At 53.6% G+C, this 21,278-nt stretch overlaps 1 protein-coding gene across 9 annotated transcripts in view; it reads right to left on the reverse strand.

Moving 5' to 3' along the window:
• Positions 1–21,278, reverse strand: part of MPRIP (myosin phosphatase Rho interacting protein) — an 83,619-nt gene that overhangs the window by 51,806 nt on the left and 10,535 nt on the right. For all 9 annotated transcript variants that reach the window (XM_054080966.1, XM_054080965.1, XM_054080968.1 and 6 more), the window contains exons 2-3: positions 19,838–19,915; positions 17,686–17,751 (exon numbers count right to left, since the gene is read on the reverse strand). In XM_054080966.1, coding sequence (XP_053936941.1) covers positions 17,686–17,751; positions 19,838–19,915 — 144 coding nt within the window. The remainder of the gene's footprint in view (positions 1–17,685; positions 17,752–19,837; positions 19,916–21,278) is intronic.

The raw sequence follows: 21,278 nt of genomic DNA on the forward strand, positions 1-21,278 counted from the left end.
GGGTGCAGGGGCTGATGCTATAAGTCCACAGGGGTTATCTGCAAAAGTCCCTCATTCCATATGGTTTTGCAGGGCTGAAGTAGAAATACAGGATTATTAGATTCATCAATTTCCAGATTTTCTCCAAGCACCTTCCCCGTAATTTCTAACACATGTGCATCATAGGAGCTCGATCCAAAATACAACAGAGTTCACTCAGCAACCGTACACAAGATGTTTTCTGAGCCCGTAACCCCGCGGTCAAGCTCCTGAGGAGCAGCTCTGCCACGGCCTCGGTGGGACATGGCCAATGCCCACGCCATTCTCCAGGGCTATTACACAACGTGGGCTGATGAAAACTGGAACACAACCTTTAAAGAAAGGCAATGGGGCAGGGGGAGGAGGAAGCCGAACAAAAGGGACATTTTACTTTCTGCCAAGAACCAGGAGGGGAAGAGAAAGAAAAAAATCCCACAACCATTTGTCTATCTCGCATGGCAGGCTGGTTGCCTTGGCACCGGGGCCCAGCCGTTCCCAAGGGGGAAATCGTGGCTCTGCAGCCCTGCTCAGCCGCAACGCTGCACGGGAAGGGCACGGGCCCCGTCTGGCTCTGCCCTGGCTCCCAGCGCAGCTCCAGAGCAGCAGTGAGGCTGCGGTGCCTGGGGAAGAGACATCCACGCTGTCTCCATAAATGCTTCCTGACAAATGTTAGTTCTCCAAGCTAAAATATGCATGAGGGTGGCTGCCGAGGAGCGCACTGCTCATTTACAGCACTCTAGAGTACTCCGCAAAGGCAGCTGCTGTGTTTGCTAAAAGCTTCCCCCATTCTCGGTGCCCGGGCTCAGCTGATCATGGTGCTCGAGGCGGGATGCAAGTGGGATCTTGGCTAGGATGCAGCGTGGCAGGGAGCAAGACTCCACTGCCCCATTGCCACAGGAGCATCAGAGCAACATGAAGACAACCATCCCTTGGGCGAGGGCAGCATGACAGCTTGGACAGGCAGCTCCTGGCACCCAGCATGGTGCGCCCCGAGCTGCCCAGGCACCAGAGGAGCAGGGCTGGCACAGCAGCAGAGCTTTAATGAGTGTTTTAGGCTTCCTGCCACTAGGCACGAGGCTATCGATACGGCCACAACACGAGCAGAGCCCTGCGGTGGGCAGATTTTATTACACTTATAGATCATCTAACAGGCTGACCATCCTGCATTTATTAAATTAGACAAAGGCTCTTGAAAACGACCTCTGCGGGCTCTGCAAAAGGATGAACTGGAGCAGTCACCCAACAAAGGGAAGCAGAAGGTTGTACTCCTCCATATCACATCTCCCTGCAAGCAGGAGTGCTCCCTCATCCCCTGCCATCCCCACGGCAGCTCTCTGCTCTCCCTGTGCCATCCAAGCAGGAGGCAGGTATCTTTCCTTGGCCATCTGAGCACACCTTTCCCACCTGCAGCCTACCCGTTTCAGCAGCTACTCTCCAGCTTGCTCGGACTGGGCACCAGGCAATAGAAAAGCAGTTTTTTTACCTTGGGCAAGGGAATGCAATGGAGGTATCAAGCAACACATGTCCCACTGCACCTCTGCATGCAAACCTCACGCCCCTGTGCAAGAAATAGGGGAAGATGCACCCTAATCTCACTGCTGCCTGGACTCTCCAGCAGACAGAAGCCTTTGCCCCCTCTCACAAGGAGTGCTCTACAGATGTGGCCTTGGCACATGCTGTGGCTCTGCACCAGCAGCAAACCTGGCCTGCAGTGCCACCAGAAATTGCCCTGTACTGGGAACAAGGAGGGACATGACAGGACACCTGCCCTGGCGTGCAGCCACCAATGCAGGAACATCCTTCTGGTTGGATAAATGCTCTAATGCTTTCCCCAGCTCCATCACACATTTCCCCACCATTGGCCCCTGCTTGTTCATCATGGGCACGGACAGCTGGATCCTGACATTTGTCCAGCCAGAGGAGCTCCTCACAGCCCCCAGTCATCCAGCTCAAGGAACCAGCCAGGGAGGTAGGCTGGGAGGATGGGTTAGCAAGGCCCATGCACGCCTGTCCCTGCATGCCGGCCCCCTGTAGAGCCCTCCCAAGCCTCTACCAGGAGATAAAACAACATCAGCTCCACTTTCGCCAGGGGGAAGGAATTTTCTTCCCAGGGAACAGTCTGGGGAGGGGGTGAAGCACAGGGGCTGGGCAGGAGAGTTCAGCCAGGGGCCGCTTTTAAGCAGAGTCGGTGTTTATGTCCACAGACAGGGAGTCTAAACACTGAGTGAGGCTGCGAGCTGGCTACAAGCACCCTTGGGCTCCTCTCCCATCCAGTGCCACCCCACCGAGGCATGGGTAGCACCCATTCTGGGGGTGTCTGGGCCGCAATTCTGGGGCCACGCATCCCATCCACAGCCCTGTCCCCATGGGCGACCATCCGGAGTGCACGTGTTGGAGCAGAGGGAGCCCGGCTGGGGCTGTGCGGGAGGCTGGAGCAGCCTCGACTTGGCCTTATATGGCCATTTTCGCACCGCTCCTGCAGCTCCCAGCTGCTCCCCACCCCAAAGCAGGGTCGGGAGCTGGCAGCCAGCGCCTAGCCTGCCTCCTTCCTGTTAACCTCTTTCCTGCTGAACAGCCTTTGTGGGGTCCATGCATGATGCGGACGGCCATATCCTGTCCTGACACAACTGCCAACACTGGGCAGGGAGGGCCAGCAAACCTGGTGGTGGTCACCAAGTGGGCGCAACCTCCTTCAATGCTGGGGTTTGACCCTCTGGGTCCTTGGCAGCATCCCCAGATCAAGGGAGCCCTTCGAGGAGCTTGCGCCCATGCACACATATGCTCTATGTCCAATGCTGCTGGAGAGGAAGAGGGACAGAAGAGGCAGAGAACATCGGTACTGTGATGGGAACAAGAGCAAGGTCCCATTGGGATGAGGGTGGAGGGGCTGCTCTGAGCTGCTATCCCAGCTCTTTGAAGACCAAAGCAAAAGCTCGGCATGGCACAAAGAGCTTGGAGCAGCCACTCAACACTTATCCTGGTTCTTTGGGGACCAAAGCAAAAGCCTAGCATTGCACAAAGAGCTTGGAGCAGCTGCCCAACACTTACCCCAGCTTTTTGGGGACAAAACCAAAAGCCCAGCATTGCATGGGCACTTGCTGGCCCTGCCATGCTAAAGGCATCATCTCACAGCCCAGCAAACCCAAAGAGTTATTCTTCTCTTTTGCTCCAGGGATTTAAATGCATTTAAAATGCAAAATGTCCTCCTCCCCTCCTAGAAGAGGGGTGGGAAGAACACACGATAGCTGATCCGACCCCATCTGCTCGCAGCTGCCAGCGTGGCATCTTCCCTGCACCCCAACGTGCAGGCACAACAGCCATCCATCCAAAGGGAAAGCAAATATCTGTGGCACTCAAGCGAGTTGTTATGGTTACGAGCCCAATGGCAAAAGCCCAGTGAGACCATGCGCTGGGACCATACATGCAGTGAGGGACTGGAGCTTGGTGCAGGGACCATGGAGAAGGAAACGTGGTCGTTTGGGGGTGGGAAGAAAAGGCGGGCTTCATTTACATCTTGATATTTGAATTTTAAATTGCACTGTTCCAAATCGGCCTTGTCAACTTTACTCTGCACCCCCTCAGTGTAGGAGACAAGTCCCAGGTGGTCCCTGCACTGCATGCTGTCAGGCACACGTACAGCTGCTCAGCACCACCTCTGTGCACGCTGGCTCGTGCATCCCTCTCAGGAGCAAAGGGCTTCATCAAAAACTGCATCCCTATCGCAGGACCCATAAGGTCACCTGCACAGTGATGGTCATAGACACAGCGATGCCAGTTCTGAAGATAAGGAGATAGAAAGCTTGGATGGAGACGAGGTGATCACCCCCTGTGTTGGCTAGCCACCCAGGCCCTGTTCAACCTCAGCTAGACCTGGATTTCTGTTTCAAAGGGGTGAGGGAAATGGCCCAAGCACCTGCCCAGGCATCAGCTGTGCTGGAGAGCCAAGGCCGAACCAGAGCAGGCTCTGCTCAAAGGCCCAGGCTGGCTCCTCTAACAGGTCACACCAGGGCTGAGGCTCTGCACTGACTCACCAGAGACCTTTTGCTTTTGAGCCTCAAGCTGGGTAGAAAAACGTGATAGGGACAATGACCTCACTCAGGATCCTTACAGCAGCTACAGAAAGGTGTGGAAGACATTGTAAGGAGAAGGGCTTCACACTTCGAGAAAAACCTTAGGAAAGCAGACCAAGGCAAAGCTCACTCACTGCTCGATTTTGGAGCCAAACATCTTGCAAAGTGGGACAATAAGGACAGTTCATATAGGCTTCAATGTTATTTACAGCACCAAATGCTGCTGGAATGGCTCCCAAGATCTTCTGTTCAGCACTGCTCCAACCTAGAGGCAACTCCCATCATGGCCAAGGACCACACGAGATGCCATCACCCTGGCAGCACGGAGATGTGCTGCAGAGCACACAGAAACTGGGTTCTGGTTGAGCCAAATGAGGCCACCCTGCTGCACGGGGCACCAAGAAAGACTGTGTGGAGAGACTTGGGAAGATCAAGACTAGAAATATGGGAGGAGACGAGGGGCTGCGGAAGGAGCTGCTTCTGTCTTCTCTGAATCATAAAAGACAGGCAAGGCCAAGATAAGAGCCACCCAAAGAAAGCAGCAAATTAAGCCTGTCAAAGCCCTGTATCTCCCTAAGCGAATCCATCTCTCCTCCAGCCTAGAGGGACAGGTCTCCTGGTCTCCAGCTATCCTACAACCTCTCCTACAAACACATCTGAGCAGAGGAATCAGAGCAAACACACAACAACAGACCAAGCCATTAGCACCGTCACAGCCCTGTGAAGTCATCTCCAACAGCCATCTTCTTGAGCTCTGGATAATTTAAGACTCTGTATCACATCGGCCCAGGAAGCACCATGAACTGCACCCAGAGTGAGGTGAAAGCTAGCAAGTGCCTCCCACAATAAGAGAGAAAATAAAATGGCAATACATTTCCTGGTGTCTCAGTAGAAGAAAAAGCTTTCAGTTTCATATAAATTAGAAATTTTCATTTTAGAATTACGGAATCATAGAACAGTTAGGGTTGGAAGGGATCTTAAAGATCATCTTGTTCCAACCCCCTGCCACAGGCAGGGACATCCCAATAAATCAGGCTGCCCAAGGCCCCATCCAACCTGGCCTTGAACACCTGGAGGGATGGGGCATCCACAACCCCTCTGGGCAATCTGTGCCAGTGTCTCATCACTCTCTCTTTTTCTTTTTTTTTTTCACTAAAACACAAAAATAAAAGAAGGAAAGCACCACTTCACAATGGACAAAGTCAGCAGAAGCCCTTCAACAAAGCTCTGCCACAAGACACAGAGCTGGACCCACTCAAGCCAACCGCACTCGATCAGTCGACCCAATGCTCTACCGCAGGGCCATGTTTTCTTTACCCACCCAGCTTCTTCTAGGCTCAGCCAACCTGAAAATTTCCTTGGCAGATTTTGCTTTGCAGTCAGTAAAGGCAATTTAATCGTGGTCATTGCCCTTCCCACCCCACTATGCGTACACAGTGCGTCCACCTGCTTTCCCTTCTACAGAGAAATAATGGGCTCTGGCCTGACTGCAGGAAAGCAAATGCCGGTTACGTCCCACGCTGCACATCTCCTGCAGGAGCCATGCCCTACGGCGTGACACTGTGGTTGGGTTTCCCCCAAGCTCCCACCTTTGTCCCCGAGGACTGTCAATACAGGGAACACAGGGATAGGACAAAGGGTAATAGTTTTAAGCTGAAAGAGGGGAGATTGAGATGAGATATCAGGGCGAAATGTTTTCCTGTGAGGGTAGTGAAACATTGGCACATGTTACCCAGAGAAGTTGTGTCTGCCCCATCCCTGGAGGTGTTCAAGGCCAGGTTGGACGCGGCTTTGAGCAACCTGATCCAGTGGAAGGTGCCTCTGCCCATGGCAGGGGAGTTAGAACTGGATAGGCTTTAAGGTCCCATCCAACCCAAACCATTTTATGATTCTATGATCTTGCACCACCGCTCACTGACAGCAAACAAGGCAAGTAGGACAGCCCTGGGGATCAGCAGCACAGGATCTGCCAGAGGCTTGGGCAACTCCCACGGGTGCAGACGCTTCAGTGGAAGTTCTTGAATCCGACCAAATTAGCCTGGAAATCTCATTACTCCCAAGTGCTGCTCTTAAAGAGCTTCGCAGAGCTTCCTGCCGGGCTGGGAATACCACGCAGCTGGGCTCCCAGAGCACCTGGGGGTCTACAGCTGGGGGTGCAAGGGCCAACCCAAGCAGAAGAGGTTGGGTTGGGTTGGCCAGCCAAGCAGCAGCCATGTCCTGCACCCCACACCTCACCCCTATAGAAAACCCCATACCTGCTCTGCCCTGCATCGCTTCCAGCGGCTTCCAGACAACCTTGGACTCAGCAGACGTTCACAAAAGCAGAGATGGCAGCCAGAGTTTTCCAACCTTTGACCACTGACCATCCCACTGAGCAGCACAAAATGGGAGGCTTTTTGCCCAAGGCAGGCAGCTCCAAGGAGAAAAGTTCCCAGCAGGCAAACGCGGCTGTTGTGGGCCAAGAGGACCACCCAACAACAATTTGAGCTAGGCTGCAGCGTGCAAAGTGTGATGGAGACACCAGTGCAGATGGGAAAGACGCACCGCTGGGCTGTGATGGGCTAAAAGGCAGGTGGCACATGGGGAAAGAGCGCTCTAAGCACCCACGACAGCCTGGGACAAGACTTGGCAATAACATAGTGGGCTGCCAAAGCTTTCCCTGTGTCCCGGGTAAGCAGCATTTTCTCCCTAAACCTGCTGCTTCCATCTGGCTCCTGCACTCGCACAGGAGTTCAGAGGAGCAAGTTCATGGCCATGAGCTGCTCCCACGAGCACTCCCCACAACCTCTCCTTTGTGAGCAGCTGTTCGGCACAAGTGGAGAGGAGCAATCCGGGGCTGGTGCACCCGAGGGGGGATGAGCCCAAGAGGTTCTCCATCCTCCCTGTCTGGGACAATGGACTTCAGCATCAGCCTGTACATGGCATTAACCACCGTGCAAGTGAAACGTCCCCTTCCTCCACACATCTGCTCCATCCATAATCCTCCCTGTCCCTCCCCTAATGGGAAAGCAGCCAGGAAAGTGAACCAAAACCCTAATTATATCCCAGCAGCTCCCCAGCGCCCTAGTGATCTGCTGGGACTTTATCAACGTGGTTGCAGCAGGGCTGATGAGACAAGGAGGAAAGGGCCAAGACTGGGCGTGCTCCGAAAACTCACCCTTTCTCCCCAACTGCAGCATCACAGCCGGTGGAAATCCCGTGCAAGCTCAGGGTGCTGCCAGGACACGTCTAAACATAACCTGTGCTCCCATGCCCTCTAGCTCCTCTCCCCAGGGACCCTAGCTCCCACAGCAAAGGAAACACTGCCAGCATCACCGTATAGAGACCAGGAAGAAAATGGTGACAACCATGGGCTGCAGGAAGAGAGCAGCCTATGGGCACTGTTGGGGCATAAAAACATGAAGAGCCACAGTTATGGCACCTGGAGCTGCACATCCACAGCATGGGGTGTGTAAGAACAGGGACCCCCAGAGCTGTGTCCCCACAGCCCCACAGCGAGGGGTGCAACAGCAGCAGAGATGGGGCACAGCTCTGGGGTGCAGGCCAGGAAAACACAGGGAAAACCCCCTCCCACGTAGGTGGGAGCCTACGCAGCTCTCTCCAGCCCCTGGAACTGCCCAAGCCCCACACGCAACCCCTCTGGCCCAGGGATGTGATCTCTTTTAAAAGCAGAAGGGGTGGTAGAGGAGAAGCCACGGGTGGCAGAGTGCAAGCCATGTTAATGCATACATCAGAGAAACCAGCTCCTGTGGGAAGGAGGTGAAGGGTAATGTTAAGCTGCTGCGCACGTGATTTACCTATGGTAATTTTAACTTTCAGCAAGACTGTCTGGCTGTTTTATCTTGTTGCCTACTTGCAGTCAGACTCCAACAACTCCAGGGGAGAGTGTCTTCCGCAGCTTTCGAGGGACAAAGTAAAATAAAAAGGTTTTACAAAATATGGATTACCAAAAGCATATTCAGGTGCTGTTAATGCATGCAGCATGAGGGAAAACCAGTATTTTGCTGGTATTTTTTTTTCTACCTTATGTATCTTGCAGCCCATGATAACTCAATGACCAAGACCAATAGCAAAACCCTTCTGGGAATTCTGATTTTTCATCAGAAATCTCTCAAACCAGTGCTGACAAACGGTGGAAGATTTCACTGAAAACACTGCATTCCGTAACCCAAAGAAAAGTTGTTTAGAAAACCTCATTGAAGACCTCCGCTTGTCTCCACACAGGTTTTAACCTGAAAATGTCCCTTTTACTGACTCCAAACCTCATGAATAATGCATGTCCGGGATAAACCAGAAATATAATATTCACTAATGCTTCCTTAACAGAGAAGCAAGGACTACAAATCAGTAATTTATTAACCCTGAACCATGTTACTGCTTGAACAGATTGCACACCTCAGCTTTCTACTCCAAAAACACCAAGAGAAAGTTTGCTCTCGAGCCACGGCACGAGCTTACCGAGGGCTCGCTGAGACCCCCCACTTTCATCACACCTCCAGCACAAACACAGCTTATCCTGGATGCTGCAAGATGCTGAGATCCCAAGAGTGAGGCTGGGAGCTGCCACTCTCCTTCCTCCTCCTTGGGGGCCATCCTTTCTCCGCCCAGAGGAGAGCGGTGGTGGGAAGCCCACAACCCTACAATCGCTCGCAGCTCTGCTGCTTTCTCAGGCATTCCAAAATTTGGCCAGAGCCTCTTTTCGCAGCATTCCCTGCCCCCCATGGCTGGACGCCTGCCTAATTGTGTATTTATTTATTTCTGCATTTTCCCAGCTCCCCGCACACTCTGGCACGGGGTGGGGGGAAGCCAAGGCCAGCTCCCAAGGCAGACCCCAAAAAAAAACCAGGGGAGGGTGCAGCTCCCCCTATTCCCTGGAGGCCAAGAGGAAGCACAGGGCTGGCCAGGAAGCAGTGGGACTCGAGAGCGGGAAGGGGGGACGCCAGCGGCATCGCCCACCCCCTTTCTTCGCTTTGTGCGCACACTTCGGGAAATTAAAAATAGCTGCGTCCAAAGAGTGGCTGCAAGCGCCACAAAGAGCGTGTTGAGCGGAGGCAGCTGCAAGCTATTTGCTGCCCCTGGTAATCAGCATCTCAGCTTGCAGAGCCCCCTCAGCCCCTTCCTTCCCTGCCAGAAGCCGCTGCTGCTTTTCTCCAACCCACACATGTCATGTCAACAATCAAGGTATACAGGATCTCTGTCAGAAAAAAAGAGGGAACACACTTTGATTTTTGGAGCAGCTTTGTTGCCTCGTTTGATTCAAGTCCTCGTCCTCCTCTCCAAGCTGTCACTGAGGGCTTTGGAGCACTGAATCCCACCAGGCGAGGCCAGGATACCCCGTGCCACGCAACAGAGATGGGACTGTCGGGATGTGCCAGCCACCGGGAAACTGCTGCTTCCAGGAATTCTTTCACACAATGGGAAAAGGGGTGCTATTGCCCAGCATTACCCAATCCGTAGCCCACAGACCACCAGGGGTCCCTACCAACCTCACCAAATGGCCTGCAAAAGGGCTGGAAACAATTAAAACCAACCCCATCCCAACCACCGCAGGGTGCAGCCAGCAGGTACGGGGCTGTGCCGCAGGCAGCTCATTTGACACCCCCTCCGTGGCACCAAGCAAGAGCGGGACAAAATATAACTATGACCACCCAGGGACTGGGGGATGCTTAGGAGCTGGGATCAGGCATCCACCAAAGGCACCCATGGCTGTAGCCCATTCCTCAGTGGTTGGTGGGGACTGCAGAGAAGCTCCTGCTGCCTCCACTGTAACTGCTCCACCAGAAAAAAAAAAAGGGGAAAAAAAAGAAAAGGCAACTGGTGCAACTGCCTGTAGTTAATACCAGTGCCACCATCTGTCGCTTGCCACTGCAATATCGGGGCTGTTGCTCAAGTGCCGTGTTGTTGGACATTTATGGCATGGTGGGATGTAAGGAAAGGCAGGTCTGAGGCCACCAGGCAAGGCAGAGGGTGGGAACGGCAGCTGGGGCCCGAAGGGAGCAGTCAGCTCCATCATTTCACTACCAGCTCTGACATCTTCACTGCAGATTGCTGTTAGAGGGGGGTTTGATTTCTGCATCAACGTTTTACAGAGATCAGAATTTTCCTTTCACTGAGCCTGCAGCCAGGCTGGAGGCCATGGGTACAGAGCCCAAGTTTCCAGAAGTCATGAAAAAGAAACTCCAGCTGCTGCAGGCGCCTGCATCCCTCTGCCTCCCGTAAACTAGATAAATACCATCTAAAAATCGAGCTCATTTCCCTTGCTCCTCTTGCACACATTTCCTACACAAACATCTCTGCTAGTTCTCAAGACATGGAGGAGGAGGGAAAAAGCAGAAAGGACAGAGCCACTTGAACCTGTTCTTGTTGCTCAGCGTTAAGAGCAATTCCAGCTTTGCAGCTCACCCACAGAAGACAATAGGGGCTGTGTTGTTTCCAGGAAGGAAGCACCTGGGCCAGGTCATCAAAGCTGCTCCTTCATTAGGAGGTCGTTTGCTGTATGGACCTCTCCCAACTCTGCTTTCATCCTCTCGCCTACTGTTAACTCCCAAACCTCCCAACAAGGACTGCTTCACACCAGGGCCTCTCCCAGGTGGGTCCTGCAGGCACCAAACACCCTTCTCAGGGAGCTTGGACACGGACATCAGCTTTCTCCATGTGAACAGAAGCAGCCAGTGTTATCCACTTAAGCTCACAGTAAATGCAGGCACTTCTGGGCCACCACGATGGTCCCTGGCCGTGGACCCAGGTGCCAGGACTGGTACTGGAGCCATCTCTGGAGGAGCTCTTCCCTGTTCCTTCATCCTCCACAAACCATCTTTCTGCAGCTCAGCAATTTCATTACACTTCCCCAAACACCACACTAAACCAAACTAAAAGAGGTAAAATAGAAGAAAGGTAGGGAGCCCTTCATGGAGGTGCCCACAGGTGTCCCGACAGCAGAACCCACCTCCAGCAGAAACTGGGGTCAGACACTTTGAGCAGAAAGAAAAAGGAAGACACGAACCCCTGTGAAGCCACTGTTATGGGATCCACACACACCCAACCCTAGTGAACAAAATTACACTGCATCAGCACAAAGCAAGGCATCAGTATCAGAAAGACCACATCTATTTGTCCAGTCCCTTCAAGGCTGCTTAGCCTGAGCTCCAGAATGTCCTTGGGAATGAATTCCCAGGGCTCGTTATAGGTTCATGGATTTCTTTCCCCACTAACAGCAGTATTGAAAATTAAACAGAAATCTATCAAAGATCTCCAAGCTCTGTCAGGAACCGCCAGCAACTTGTGCTGTCCCTATGTCTCCCGCAGAGCAATCACAAGGATGTACTTTGTCCCCTCTCCCTTGCACTCTGCAAGATATGCCTCTCCTGGGGGAGAAAGGATCGCTCCTCCCCAATTATTCCCAACATTTCCTTATTTTTACCAGCTCTGAGATGGGTGCTGAACATCCCAAGTTAAATCTCCTCATGGATCATCTTCTACTCTACTCCCCACCAAACCAGTTATTCCCCCACCTCTGCTGCCCACCACCCCCATCCTGCATGATTTCCCATCCACACCACAACCATGAATCCAGGAGCTCCTGGATGAAGACACTTCCCCCACCACTGCATAAACTGGTAGGACTGGCACGGCATTATCACCAGCATTTGCCAAGGTGACACAGCACCTCTGGATCATCTCAGGATGCAGCCGCTCAGGGGATGCTTTCCTCCTCCATTGGGGTTGAATCAAAAACCAGAGGAGCCAGGGAAAAAAAAAACTCCTCCTGCTGCAAGACCAAGTCAGATCCATTCCCTGAAAAAAATCTGGGATGAGTGTCCCTGCCGCCCTCCGAGTCTCGCACAGCCGCTCCCCTCCAGCCCTTCTGTTTCAGTTTGCTTTAAATTTGAAACACACTTTGATTTCAGCCAAAAGCTTTTTAAACAGAAACTGAAAGTCTTGAAGATCTGGCAAAGAGAGGCACTGGAAAAATTGTGTCTCTGGAGGGAAACACCAGGGACAGGGGAACAGGGGTTTGTAAAGCCTGGTGCTCCCGTGGAGGAGGGGGCAGGGAGAGCTTGGAAACACTTAAATGGTAAAACGTGTGGAAAAAGTAAGGACAGAGAGGCCAGGATGTTTAAGGTTCGTTTTTAATCCCTGCCAATGGATTTCCACTCCGTGCCAAGACTGAAGTAAACTGCTTTGATCTGAAAAGGAGGAGAAAAACACACACACAGATTCTTGGCTTTTTAAAACAATATAGATGACAAAGGAGGGAACTACGATGGAAATCAGCATGGCACAGCTCTGCTGACAGTGACATTTTAAAACGCCCTCTTCTTCCAAATAAAGAGAATTTTGGAAGGGGGTTGATTAGGAAACAATAATTACATGTGTCTACGCATCACAGCATCATTGGGCATGCATCCCTCCCTCTCTCTGATCCCCCACCAGCAGCCACCAATGCTTATACCATTCTCCTTTTTTACCCATTTATCAATTCCCTAGGTTTCCGTGGCCGGGAGCGGGGTCTGGGGCCGCACAGGGCTCCAGATGTGACCCGGCAGCCCCCTGCGCGGTGCCAGACCTCCCACCTCCGAACTGGCCTCTCCTCTCCTATTTATACACCCGGTCCAGGGATCCTGGTGCTCCCCTAACTATTGCCAGATGCTGGGCTGGCCTTGTTCTTCATCCCACCCAGGTCCCATCAGCTCCTGGCTTCCTCCTGATCTCCCTTGTATCCATCATTGGAGTGGGGATGCTCACTCTGCTGTACTGAGGTTAACACCATCACGATCCGCCTGAGTTCCTGACTTAGGAGCAGGACTATCACTGTGAGCTCGGGAAGGGTCTGCAATGCCACCACAAAGGATGCAACCACCCAACTCCTTTTATATGAGCAAACTCCAGCGTGGAGGCAGCTGACTCTGGTCTGAGCATACTCTTAGACCCTTCCCAAACAGCAGTCTTAATGCCTTCCCTCACCTTAGAAAGCAACATGACTCCGGCACACAAGGGGTAGGGTAGAGGCAGGGCTCACAGCCCATCCTCATACTTCACTCCATCACACTGGAAGGCACCAGACATGGAGAGGACAGTTTGTTGTGAGAAGGACACGTTGTGCCCAAGGATACTCCTCCTGATCTTCTGCAGGGGAGCTGGGAAAGCTCATCCAGCAGATGCTCTCACCTCAGGGTTCGTTATCCACAACAACAGCAAGTCTGAGATGCTCCCAGGTGAGCCTGAATTTTGTCCTGCTTTCAAACTAGTATATCCACAAAAGAAAAAAAAAAAACCCAACAAATAAATGGACTCGGGCAGCCACCAAAAGGAGGCCTGGTGTGATGGAGCCAGGGAGGATGCAGTTCTCACTGGGAGCAAAACACTGGCACAAATGCTAGCCTAGTATAAATCCCAGCTCAGGGGAAGCAGCAAAGGGATAAACAGAGGCACAGAGACCAGGTCTGGCCTATGGACACATAATGAGAAGCTGGGCTGGAGATGCAGACCCTCTTCTCACCTGCTCTAGCCATGGGACCAGACCCATCCCCAGGCAGCGCTGAGGCCACCACCCACCTGCAGGCCCAGAGAGGGATAAGACAAAGCTCTCCACCCCTGTAAAGCCCCTCCTGCGCCCCCACTGCCTCTCCACTACGTTCCCACGCAGCAGGGCTCTATTTATAGAATCACTAATTATAGATCGCAGCAATCAAAACAAAAGGAGGCAAATGCTCTGCATTTGCCAATCTCTGGCTCCGTCCCTTTACTCCGACACTATTTTTGTGGCATATCCCACACCACAACCAAATCATTGGAACCACCTCGGCTGCGGTGCTGGGCTGCTCTCCCACTGCAGTAGCAGTGCTGGTTTCGCTGGGACCGCAGGGTTTTTGGCCAGGAGGATTGAGACCTTGCATAGCATGAGACAACATCAGAGGGTGCAGTCTTCAGCACTGCTTTGGGCATCTTCCCCTGGACGGAGCGTGCTGGGATGCAGCTGCCGGGCAGGCAGCAGCCAGGGGAGTTTTTGCTCACCGTCCTGGCACAGGTCTCCCTTGTTCCCTCGAGTGACTGAGCACAATCCCTCCCAGCCCCAGCAGGGCTGTTTTCCCACAGGCTGAGAACTTTATCCTCTCTAGCCTCAAATATCTTGAAGTACCAAAGGTCTAAGCTCTTTGGGTGAGTCTTCCACTTCCAAAACAAGTTGCTGGACATATTTGTCTTGGCTTAGGTTTTTCAGCAGGCTTTTATCTCGCAATCCCTGCAACAAGCAACCAGGGAATATATCTCCTAGGAAAACCAAGTAAGTGCCACAGGACTGGGGAGCACACAGAGGCAAACATCCTTGGACACTCACAAGGCAGCGGCTCAACCCCAAGCCCATCCCCAGCTCCCTGGCCCCCTCCTTCCTGCCCTTCCTCAGCTCAATGAGTGGTTTTGCCATCCTTCAGCTGCTGCTGAGAACCACCAACCTCTGTACATCATCCAGCCCAGCACAGAGGTTTATCAAATGGCAGGAGTGAGCCAGCGCCGACGGGTAATCACAGTGGTTCAGCATGGGAAGGCAACCCCAAGCAATCACACAACCTCCACATCTACCCGCGGCTGGGAGGGAGGAATTTCTGCACGTCTGAGCAGGCTCAGCTTAGCCAGGGCTCGGCAGAGCTGGAAACGGCCGCAGGCGTGCTCTCTGCAGAGGGGAAGGGGATGCACTCTACTTGGTGTTCCCAGAGGCCAAAGTGCTCTGTGTGCTGGCACAAGGCTGGGGCTGCTGGCAGGAGTGGCAACGAGTACGAAATAGGGAGAGTCTGGGGAGGGAGTCTGGCAGCTCAGCCTTGGTCTGAGGGGATGGACGCCCCCAGGCTGCACACATCCTCCCCACTGCAGCCAATGGGCAGAACTGCTTTGGGTTTCCAGACTCAAAACATGGCAAAGAAAGGACAAACAGATGGAAGGATGCACATACAGAAAGAAGGCAGCTGAGCAGGAGCACAGACACACATGGGCAGGTCTCAGGAGGGGGCTGGATGCCAACAGGGCAGCTGGTGTCCGCTTGTCCCACCTTCTGCTAAGGGCTTTCCATGCCCAAAATGCTCCAAGCACACAGCAAATGACTTGCCCCACAGCAAAAGGCTCCTGCACCTAAGGCTGGCCCATCCCGCAGCTTCTGTGTACTACAGCACCGACACTTTTGGGGACAACTGGAGGTCTCCCAAGTAAGTGGCTCGGCTTCAAGCCTCCTCTCCATGCCCCACTACTCTCTAATCCACCACGAGCAGTAAGTGGAGTCTTCCTGGTTGGGCATGGGAGCATCTCTGCTGCCACTGCCAGCCTAAGGGTGCCTTCTGGAGCCCACCTCTCCTTCCCCTCCAGCTTTTTCTAAGAGCATAAATTGCCAAATGCATAAAATTAATGTCTAACAGGTTCAAGGCACAACAATCCAAGCCCTGCATGCAACAGCCTGGGAGGTCTCTGGCCAGCTGCCGTCTGGCTCCTGACACGGTGCAGAGGCTGCCCTGTGGGACCCCCACTCTCCCGGCACACAGGGAGTAATCTCAGCCTGCCACATGGGATGGGGCGAGGGCAGGACTCAGAGAGGGGCCCTGGTCCTGCCAGCCTCACCTCGCTGGTGCCTGATGCAGAGGGGTCAGGGACTGGTGGTTTAGCAGAAAAATAAGCTTCCTCCAAGGTTAAGCAGAGGACACATCACAGGACATGTTCCCGCATGTGGAAAATGATGGTCTCTGTCTGTCCTTCCTCAGCGCCCTGGCCCTGCTCCTGCGTGGGCTGAGCAAGCAGTGACAAACCCCCGTTTCCTCCTGCTCCAGGGCTTTTCCTCCAGCCTAGTCGCCATAGCAGGGGATGCTCCGGAGCTGTGGGCTGGAAGGGACTGGGGGAGGCTGTGCCCAACTATGGCCAGATGACACCTTTGGCAGAGCCGGTGCAAACAGCAATGTGGATCCCACACAGCACTGTGCTCTGCTGAAAGGTCAGGAAGGTATTTTTACACCATGTGTCAGATCCCCATGAGGAATACAGAGCCACCACCACTGCCTCCATCTATGGCCATGGTAAGGCTGGACCAAGCCCACCTGCCATCCTCCAGTGGGACCCATCGTACTACAAAGACCCACAGGGGCAGAGAATCCCAGTGCCCCATCCCAGCAGTGCTCTTCTCAAATCACAACAGATGGATGATCTGCAGGGCAAGTGGGGCTGAAGGGGTGCCGGGACCCAGCAGTGGCCAAGGACAGGGTCGAGGGCGGGGAGGTGCCAGCACAGTGGTACATCACATTGCCCAGGACACCAACTCATGCTGCACACCCCCTTGGATTTTTTTCCACTTTGGCCTCCTTCTCAAGGGGAAAAAGCCCAGGAGGTGCCTGAAGAACTATGAGATGCTCCCCCATACTCTGCACACTCTCCGGCAATGGTCCCACGCAGTGCCACAAGTCCAGAGGGCAGCGGGTGCTGCCTGTTTGCCTGGCAAACCTCCCTGGGATGCAAAACAGCAAAAACACCATTAAAAAAATGGGTTTCCCAACATCCTTCTACCTCTCCTTGGATCAGGGCATCTCTCCACCATGGTCTGCTGCACGCTGCTCTGTAGGAAATGAAACACCAGCCCAGTGCAGAGCCAGGTTGCTGAGATGCTAAAAATGTATTGAAAGCCACCACTGCTCCTCCCTGAGACATTTAAATTATTTAGGGCACTTGGATCAACCCCAAGAAAAAATACAAACAAACAAGGCATGAAACGCGAGCAATGCCGGCTGTGCTGCTGTGCCCCCCTGCCCACAGTGCCCTCACAGGAGATACCGGCGCAGGACCAGGGCACACTGCACACCTCCCCACCACAGACGCAGGTCCCCACATGTCCCCGTCCCACATGTGCACACACGCTGCCCCACATCCCGGCATGCCCAGCTTTGTGTGCCTCCTGCCCAGGCGGATCTGACACGCTTAACCACAGGCACCCTCCTAGGGCCTCACTGTAGCCAGGAGGATAAATCAGTAGCCCTGGTGGTCACAGCAGGGCTGATCCTGCTGGGCTGAACAGTCCCACATCGCAGCTCACAGAGGATGGAGGGTTTCCCTTCCTTTTGTCTCCCCTCTCTCTTCTACTGAGGGAAGCAGCGCTGGCGGCGTGCTGCAGCTCTGGGATGGGCGAGCAGCAGGAAGGCATTCCAGCTGACCTACTTTCCATGGGCATCACTGGGCAGGGCCTCCTTCCTGGGCACTGCCAAGGTGATTCACCACCACCAAACCCCAACAGGCACTGAGGAACGGAGCAGAAAGGAGGTGAAGACCCCCCAGCACTCCTCAACAGCATGGGATCTATTGGCATTCAATCAGCCCCATGCCAGGTGGGACCCACACACCTCCGAAACAGCCACAGACTCTCTGCCACGCTCCTGTGCAAACCCAGCCTGGCGCTAAGTCAAACCCAGAAAGCAAAACTCTTCACCAGTTCAGCAGAGATCTCCCCATGCTGTGCACCAGGAGCATCGCCTGAGGCTCTTCCCAAAGGCAGCAGAGGTGGCCCTGGCTCCACAGCACAGGCAGCCCAATCCCCCCAGCCTGAACACAGCTACACACTCCACTGGGCAGCACTTACCATCTCGTCGAGGGCGTAGCGCAGCAGCCCGTGCTCGTAGAGGATGAAGAACCGACGCTGCCATTTCTGCAAGAGAGGACAGCAAGGCAGGATAAGGCAGTGTTCGCTGGCTCCTGGGTCTCAACAGGGGCACCAGGGGCCAGAGCAAAGAAAAGGAACCAAAACCCTTTGTGATGAGAGACTCATGACAACAGGGCATGTGCTTAAATCTCACTGAGCTCTGGATGACAGCTTCCAAAAAAGTAGGTGGTAACCCATCAACACTCCAGAGATTGCTCCTAAACAGTGAATGTTGCACAAGTATTTCTGCACAGCCCCTCACGCTCCTAATGCAGTCATTCGGAGTGGCATCGGCTTTGCAAAGCAAGGTCCTGCCAGGCCATTAAGAGGGGCTCTGATGATGTCTGCTCGCATCAGCCCACGCTGCTCAGTACTGATTTACTGCCTACTTTGGTGGGCCCCCAAAGAGAGCCTGTTTTGGGGTTGCTTCCTCAACCCACTTGTCTCTTCATTCAGCCTAAGCTGGCCTTGTTTAACCATACAGAGGACAAAACCAGCCATGGACAAAAGACTACAGGCTGGGACCAGGACATTTCTCCTCTTCTCCTGAAGAACGCCCACAAGTCCCATCACAGCTCTCCAAGAGACCCAAGTCCTGTAGGATACCAGAAGGATCTCCCAACTAAGCACTCACAGCCCTCAGCTTCATCCTGCGCATTCTATTCCAGCACGTGCTGCAGGGTGACAGGCTGTCACATTGGATATGTCCCAGAAGTGCATCAGCTGGATCTGGAGGATGGCTGCTCCTGCCTAGGCGATTCTGCCTTCGCCAGCACCAGGCTGGCACCGCTGCTTTTGCAGCTGCACAGCAAACCAGATCGGAGAACTGATCTGGCTGGAAAACTGCCTTTTTTTGTGTGTGCCAGGTTGATTTCAGCCAAGAGCAAAAACTGGTTGAGCAGGCTGAAATAGAAAAGGTCCTAGATTCATAGCCCCAGTGCAGCAATTCTTATCTCACATTTCTCAGCCCTTCGGGCAAAGTCCAAGGTGCTCAGGGACACGCAAAACCAAGGGACCCTGTGGACCTCTGCATGCCCCAGCTTAGCATAGAGCCCCCGCACCAGGGGGGAATAGAGTCCCACATCCCCACAATGTTAGGCCAGCAAGCCTGCGACTAGTTGTGACTCCAAATAACGACCCATATACCTCAGGCTGAACTCAGAATCCAATTCCTGTTCACTCAGGAAAGGTTTTTTTATTACTAACAGCTCTGAGAGCATTTTGGCTGCAGGACAGAAGGTTCACGGACCATTGCCATCCCTCCTACGCACAAAACAGCCCTGTCCTGGCAGCCTCAGCAGCAAGTTCCCTGGAAGAACAGTCTGGGAGTTCTCACAAGCCAGAGGTGAGAGGGCATCGGTCTGGCCATGTCCCTCTGGGCCTCACACCCCACAGGGCAGGAAAGTAGGGGATGCTCCAACTCCACACAATACTGCTGTTTCTGCAAGGAATGAGCAAACCCCTTTGGGCAGGAGCTGTGTACCCTGCTCTGTCTACGGGTGCTGCCAACACACTTGTCTTCAGAGCTTCGCAGGGTTATAGCAAACAAAAATCACCTCTCAGCCACTTCCTTGCTGCAGGACCTGTCTGACTAATGGGTTTCCATGTCAGGGGATGTGATGCAGCCTCCCATCAGGGCTCCAGGCATGCCCATGATGAGCTGCAGAAAATAAAGTAGCTGTTTCCAAGCACCAAAGGTAAACTTCGTGTCTTGCTGATGGTCCCAGCACAGCTCAGAGCCACACAGCCCACACCCAGCCAGCCTCAGAGCCTTCCCATCAGCGTGGCACATGTCAGGCCACCCAGACTCCAGCCATCAAGGCACCAAAACGCAGGAGCAGCAAGCAATAAAACTGCACAGACTGAGCCTGATGAGCACCCAGTCTACTGCCCAGCATAAAAGACCTCACATCCCAGAGAAGGCATTTGAGTCCTGCTGCAGGGAACATCTCCTGCCTTCCTGGTTTACACAAGAGGATGGGTGCATGGAGGCGCCTGTGGCAGCAGCCTCTGCAGGCAGGAACAAGCCCTTACCACTCCTCCTGTCACCCCCAACCACAGCACAAGAAGAGGACGTCATGGCTTCACTTACCCGGGAGCGATGGACAGGGTTGTCAAAGTCCGTTCCTTCTGGGGCCAGCAGCAGCCAGCCACCATAAATGGGTTTGGCCTGCAAAGAAACAGCAGAGAAACACATCAGACACAGAGGAAACCGGCTCACTGTGGACCTGTGTCCACTGTGTGGACCTGGGAGATCGATGGTCGGGGACCATGAGAAACTGCACCAGCCCCCAGTGTGAAGGCGGCTGCATGAGTTCAGGCTCCTGCAGATGGGCAAATGCAGCCCTGGCAGCAGAGGGAACACTATGCTCGATGGCAACCCATGGTGTTATATACACTGTGTGCAAACAGGACTAAGATGAGAACTTGAGAGTAGGTCAAACTCCAGCCACAAACACTGAACTCAGCTGCTTCTGCATGGCATCGTGCCAAGAGTGTCAACCCCACAGGTACTGCCAAGCTGCAGAGCCCATCCTCACCGACAGCTCTTCCTTTTGCCATCAGCAGCATGCCTCTACTCCAAAATAAAAACATCCTCCAAAGGAGTGCTCGATGTTTTCCTTTTGTTAATTGAGAGAGGAAAAACTACCCAGCGCTGGCAGTTCTCCAGCTTGCAGCCGCTTCCCGTGCCATGCACATCCAACACCCGTTTCCCCGCAGGGGTGGCCCCTGCCAGCTCGCTCCTCCCCGCCAGCAGCTTCCAGCAGCCCACAGCTGAGCACGCAGGAAGGTCAGAGCCAGGCAGAGGGAAAACAGCTCATTCAGCCAGCTGGGAAGAGAAAGGGAAAGAATACTCGGAAAGAAATGCCTTACAGCACTACCATCTATCAGCATTTATATATCCAGGCTCTTTCCACCAGTGGTTTGGGTGCAGAAGTGGTCGGTGTGAAACAGACCCATGGCAAGCAGTGGAATGAGGATGGGCACCAGGCACATCCTCCCCCACAAAGTCCTACAGGCACCACTCCTGCTGCTTGTCAAGCTGTGAACTATTAGCCAACCCCATTCCTGGCAAGGGCTGGGGCTGAATCCTGGTGCAAGACTGGTGAGGCATTGCCACACCGGCAAGGCGGTTCTGTGGAGGTAACAGGATGGGCCAGGAGGGAGGAAACCCAGGGCAGATTCAGATTCAGGAACATCCCTGGGTCTGGGGACGCTGCTTTCCACCAAGAAACATCTGTGCGTGCCCAGCCTGGTCCAGCTGCACAGTGACAAGGACATACATTCCCAGCTCCTCTCGAAATTATTTGGTTAATCTTGCTGCTCTCACGCTTTTCTTCCCCCTCGCTTAAGCTTAAAACTGTTTCCAATTCCATACCTCCCCTAGATTCTTCCTGCCAGTTTCTGTGGTTTTGTAATGTCAAAAAAAAAGTTTCCCCTCTGGAAAAATCCCTGTGAACAATAGAAGAAACTGCCTATGCACCAAAAACTGTCAAATCCATGAAGCACTGAGTAAGCAAACTGGAAACAAG

This window comes from Cuculus canorus, chromosome 15 (genome assembly GCF_017976375.1).
Source record: "Cuculus canorus isolate bCucCan1 chromosome 15, bCucCan1.pri, whole genome shotgun sequence".
NCBI lineage: Eukaryota > Metazoa > Chordata > Aves > Cuculiformes > Cuculidae > Cuculus > Cuculus canorus.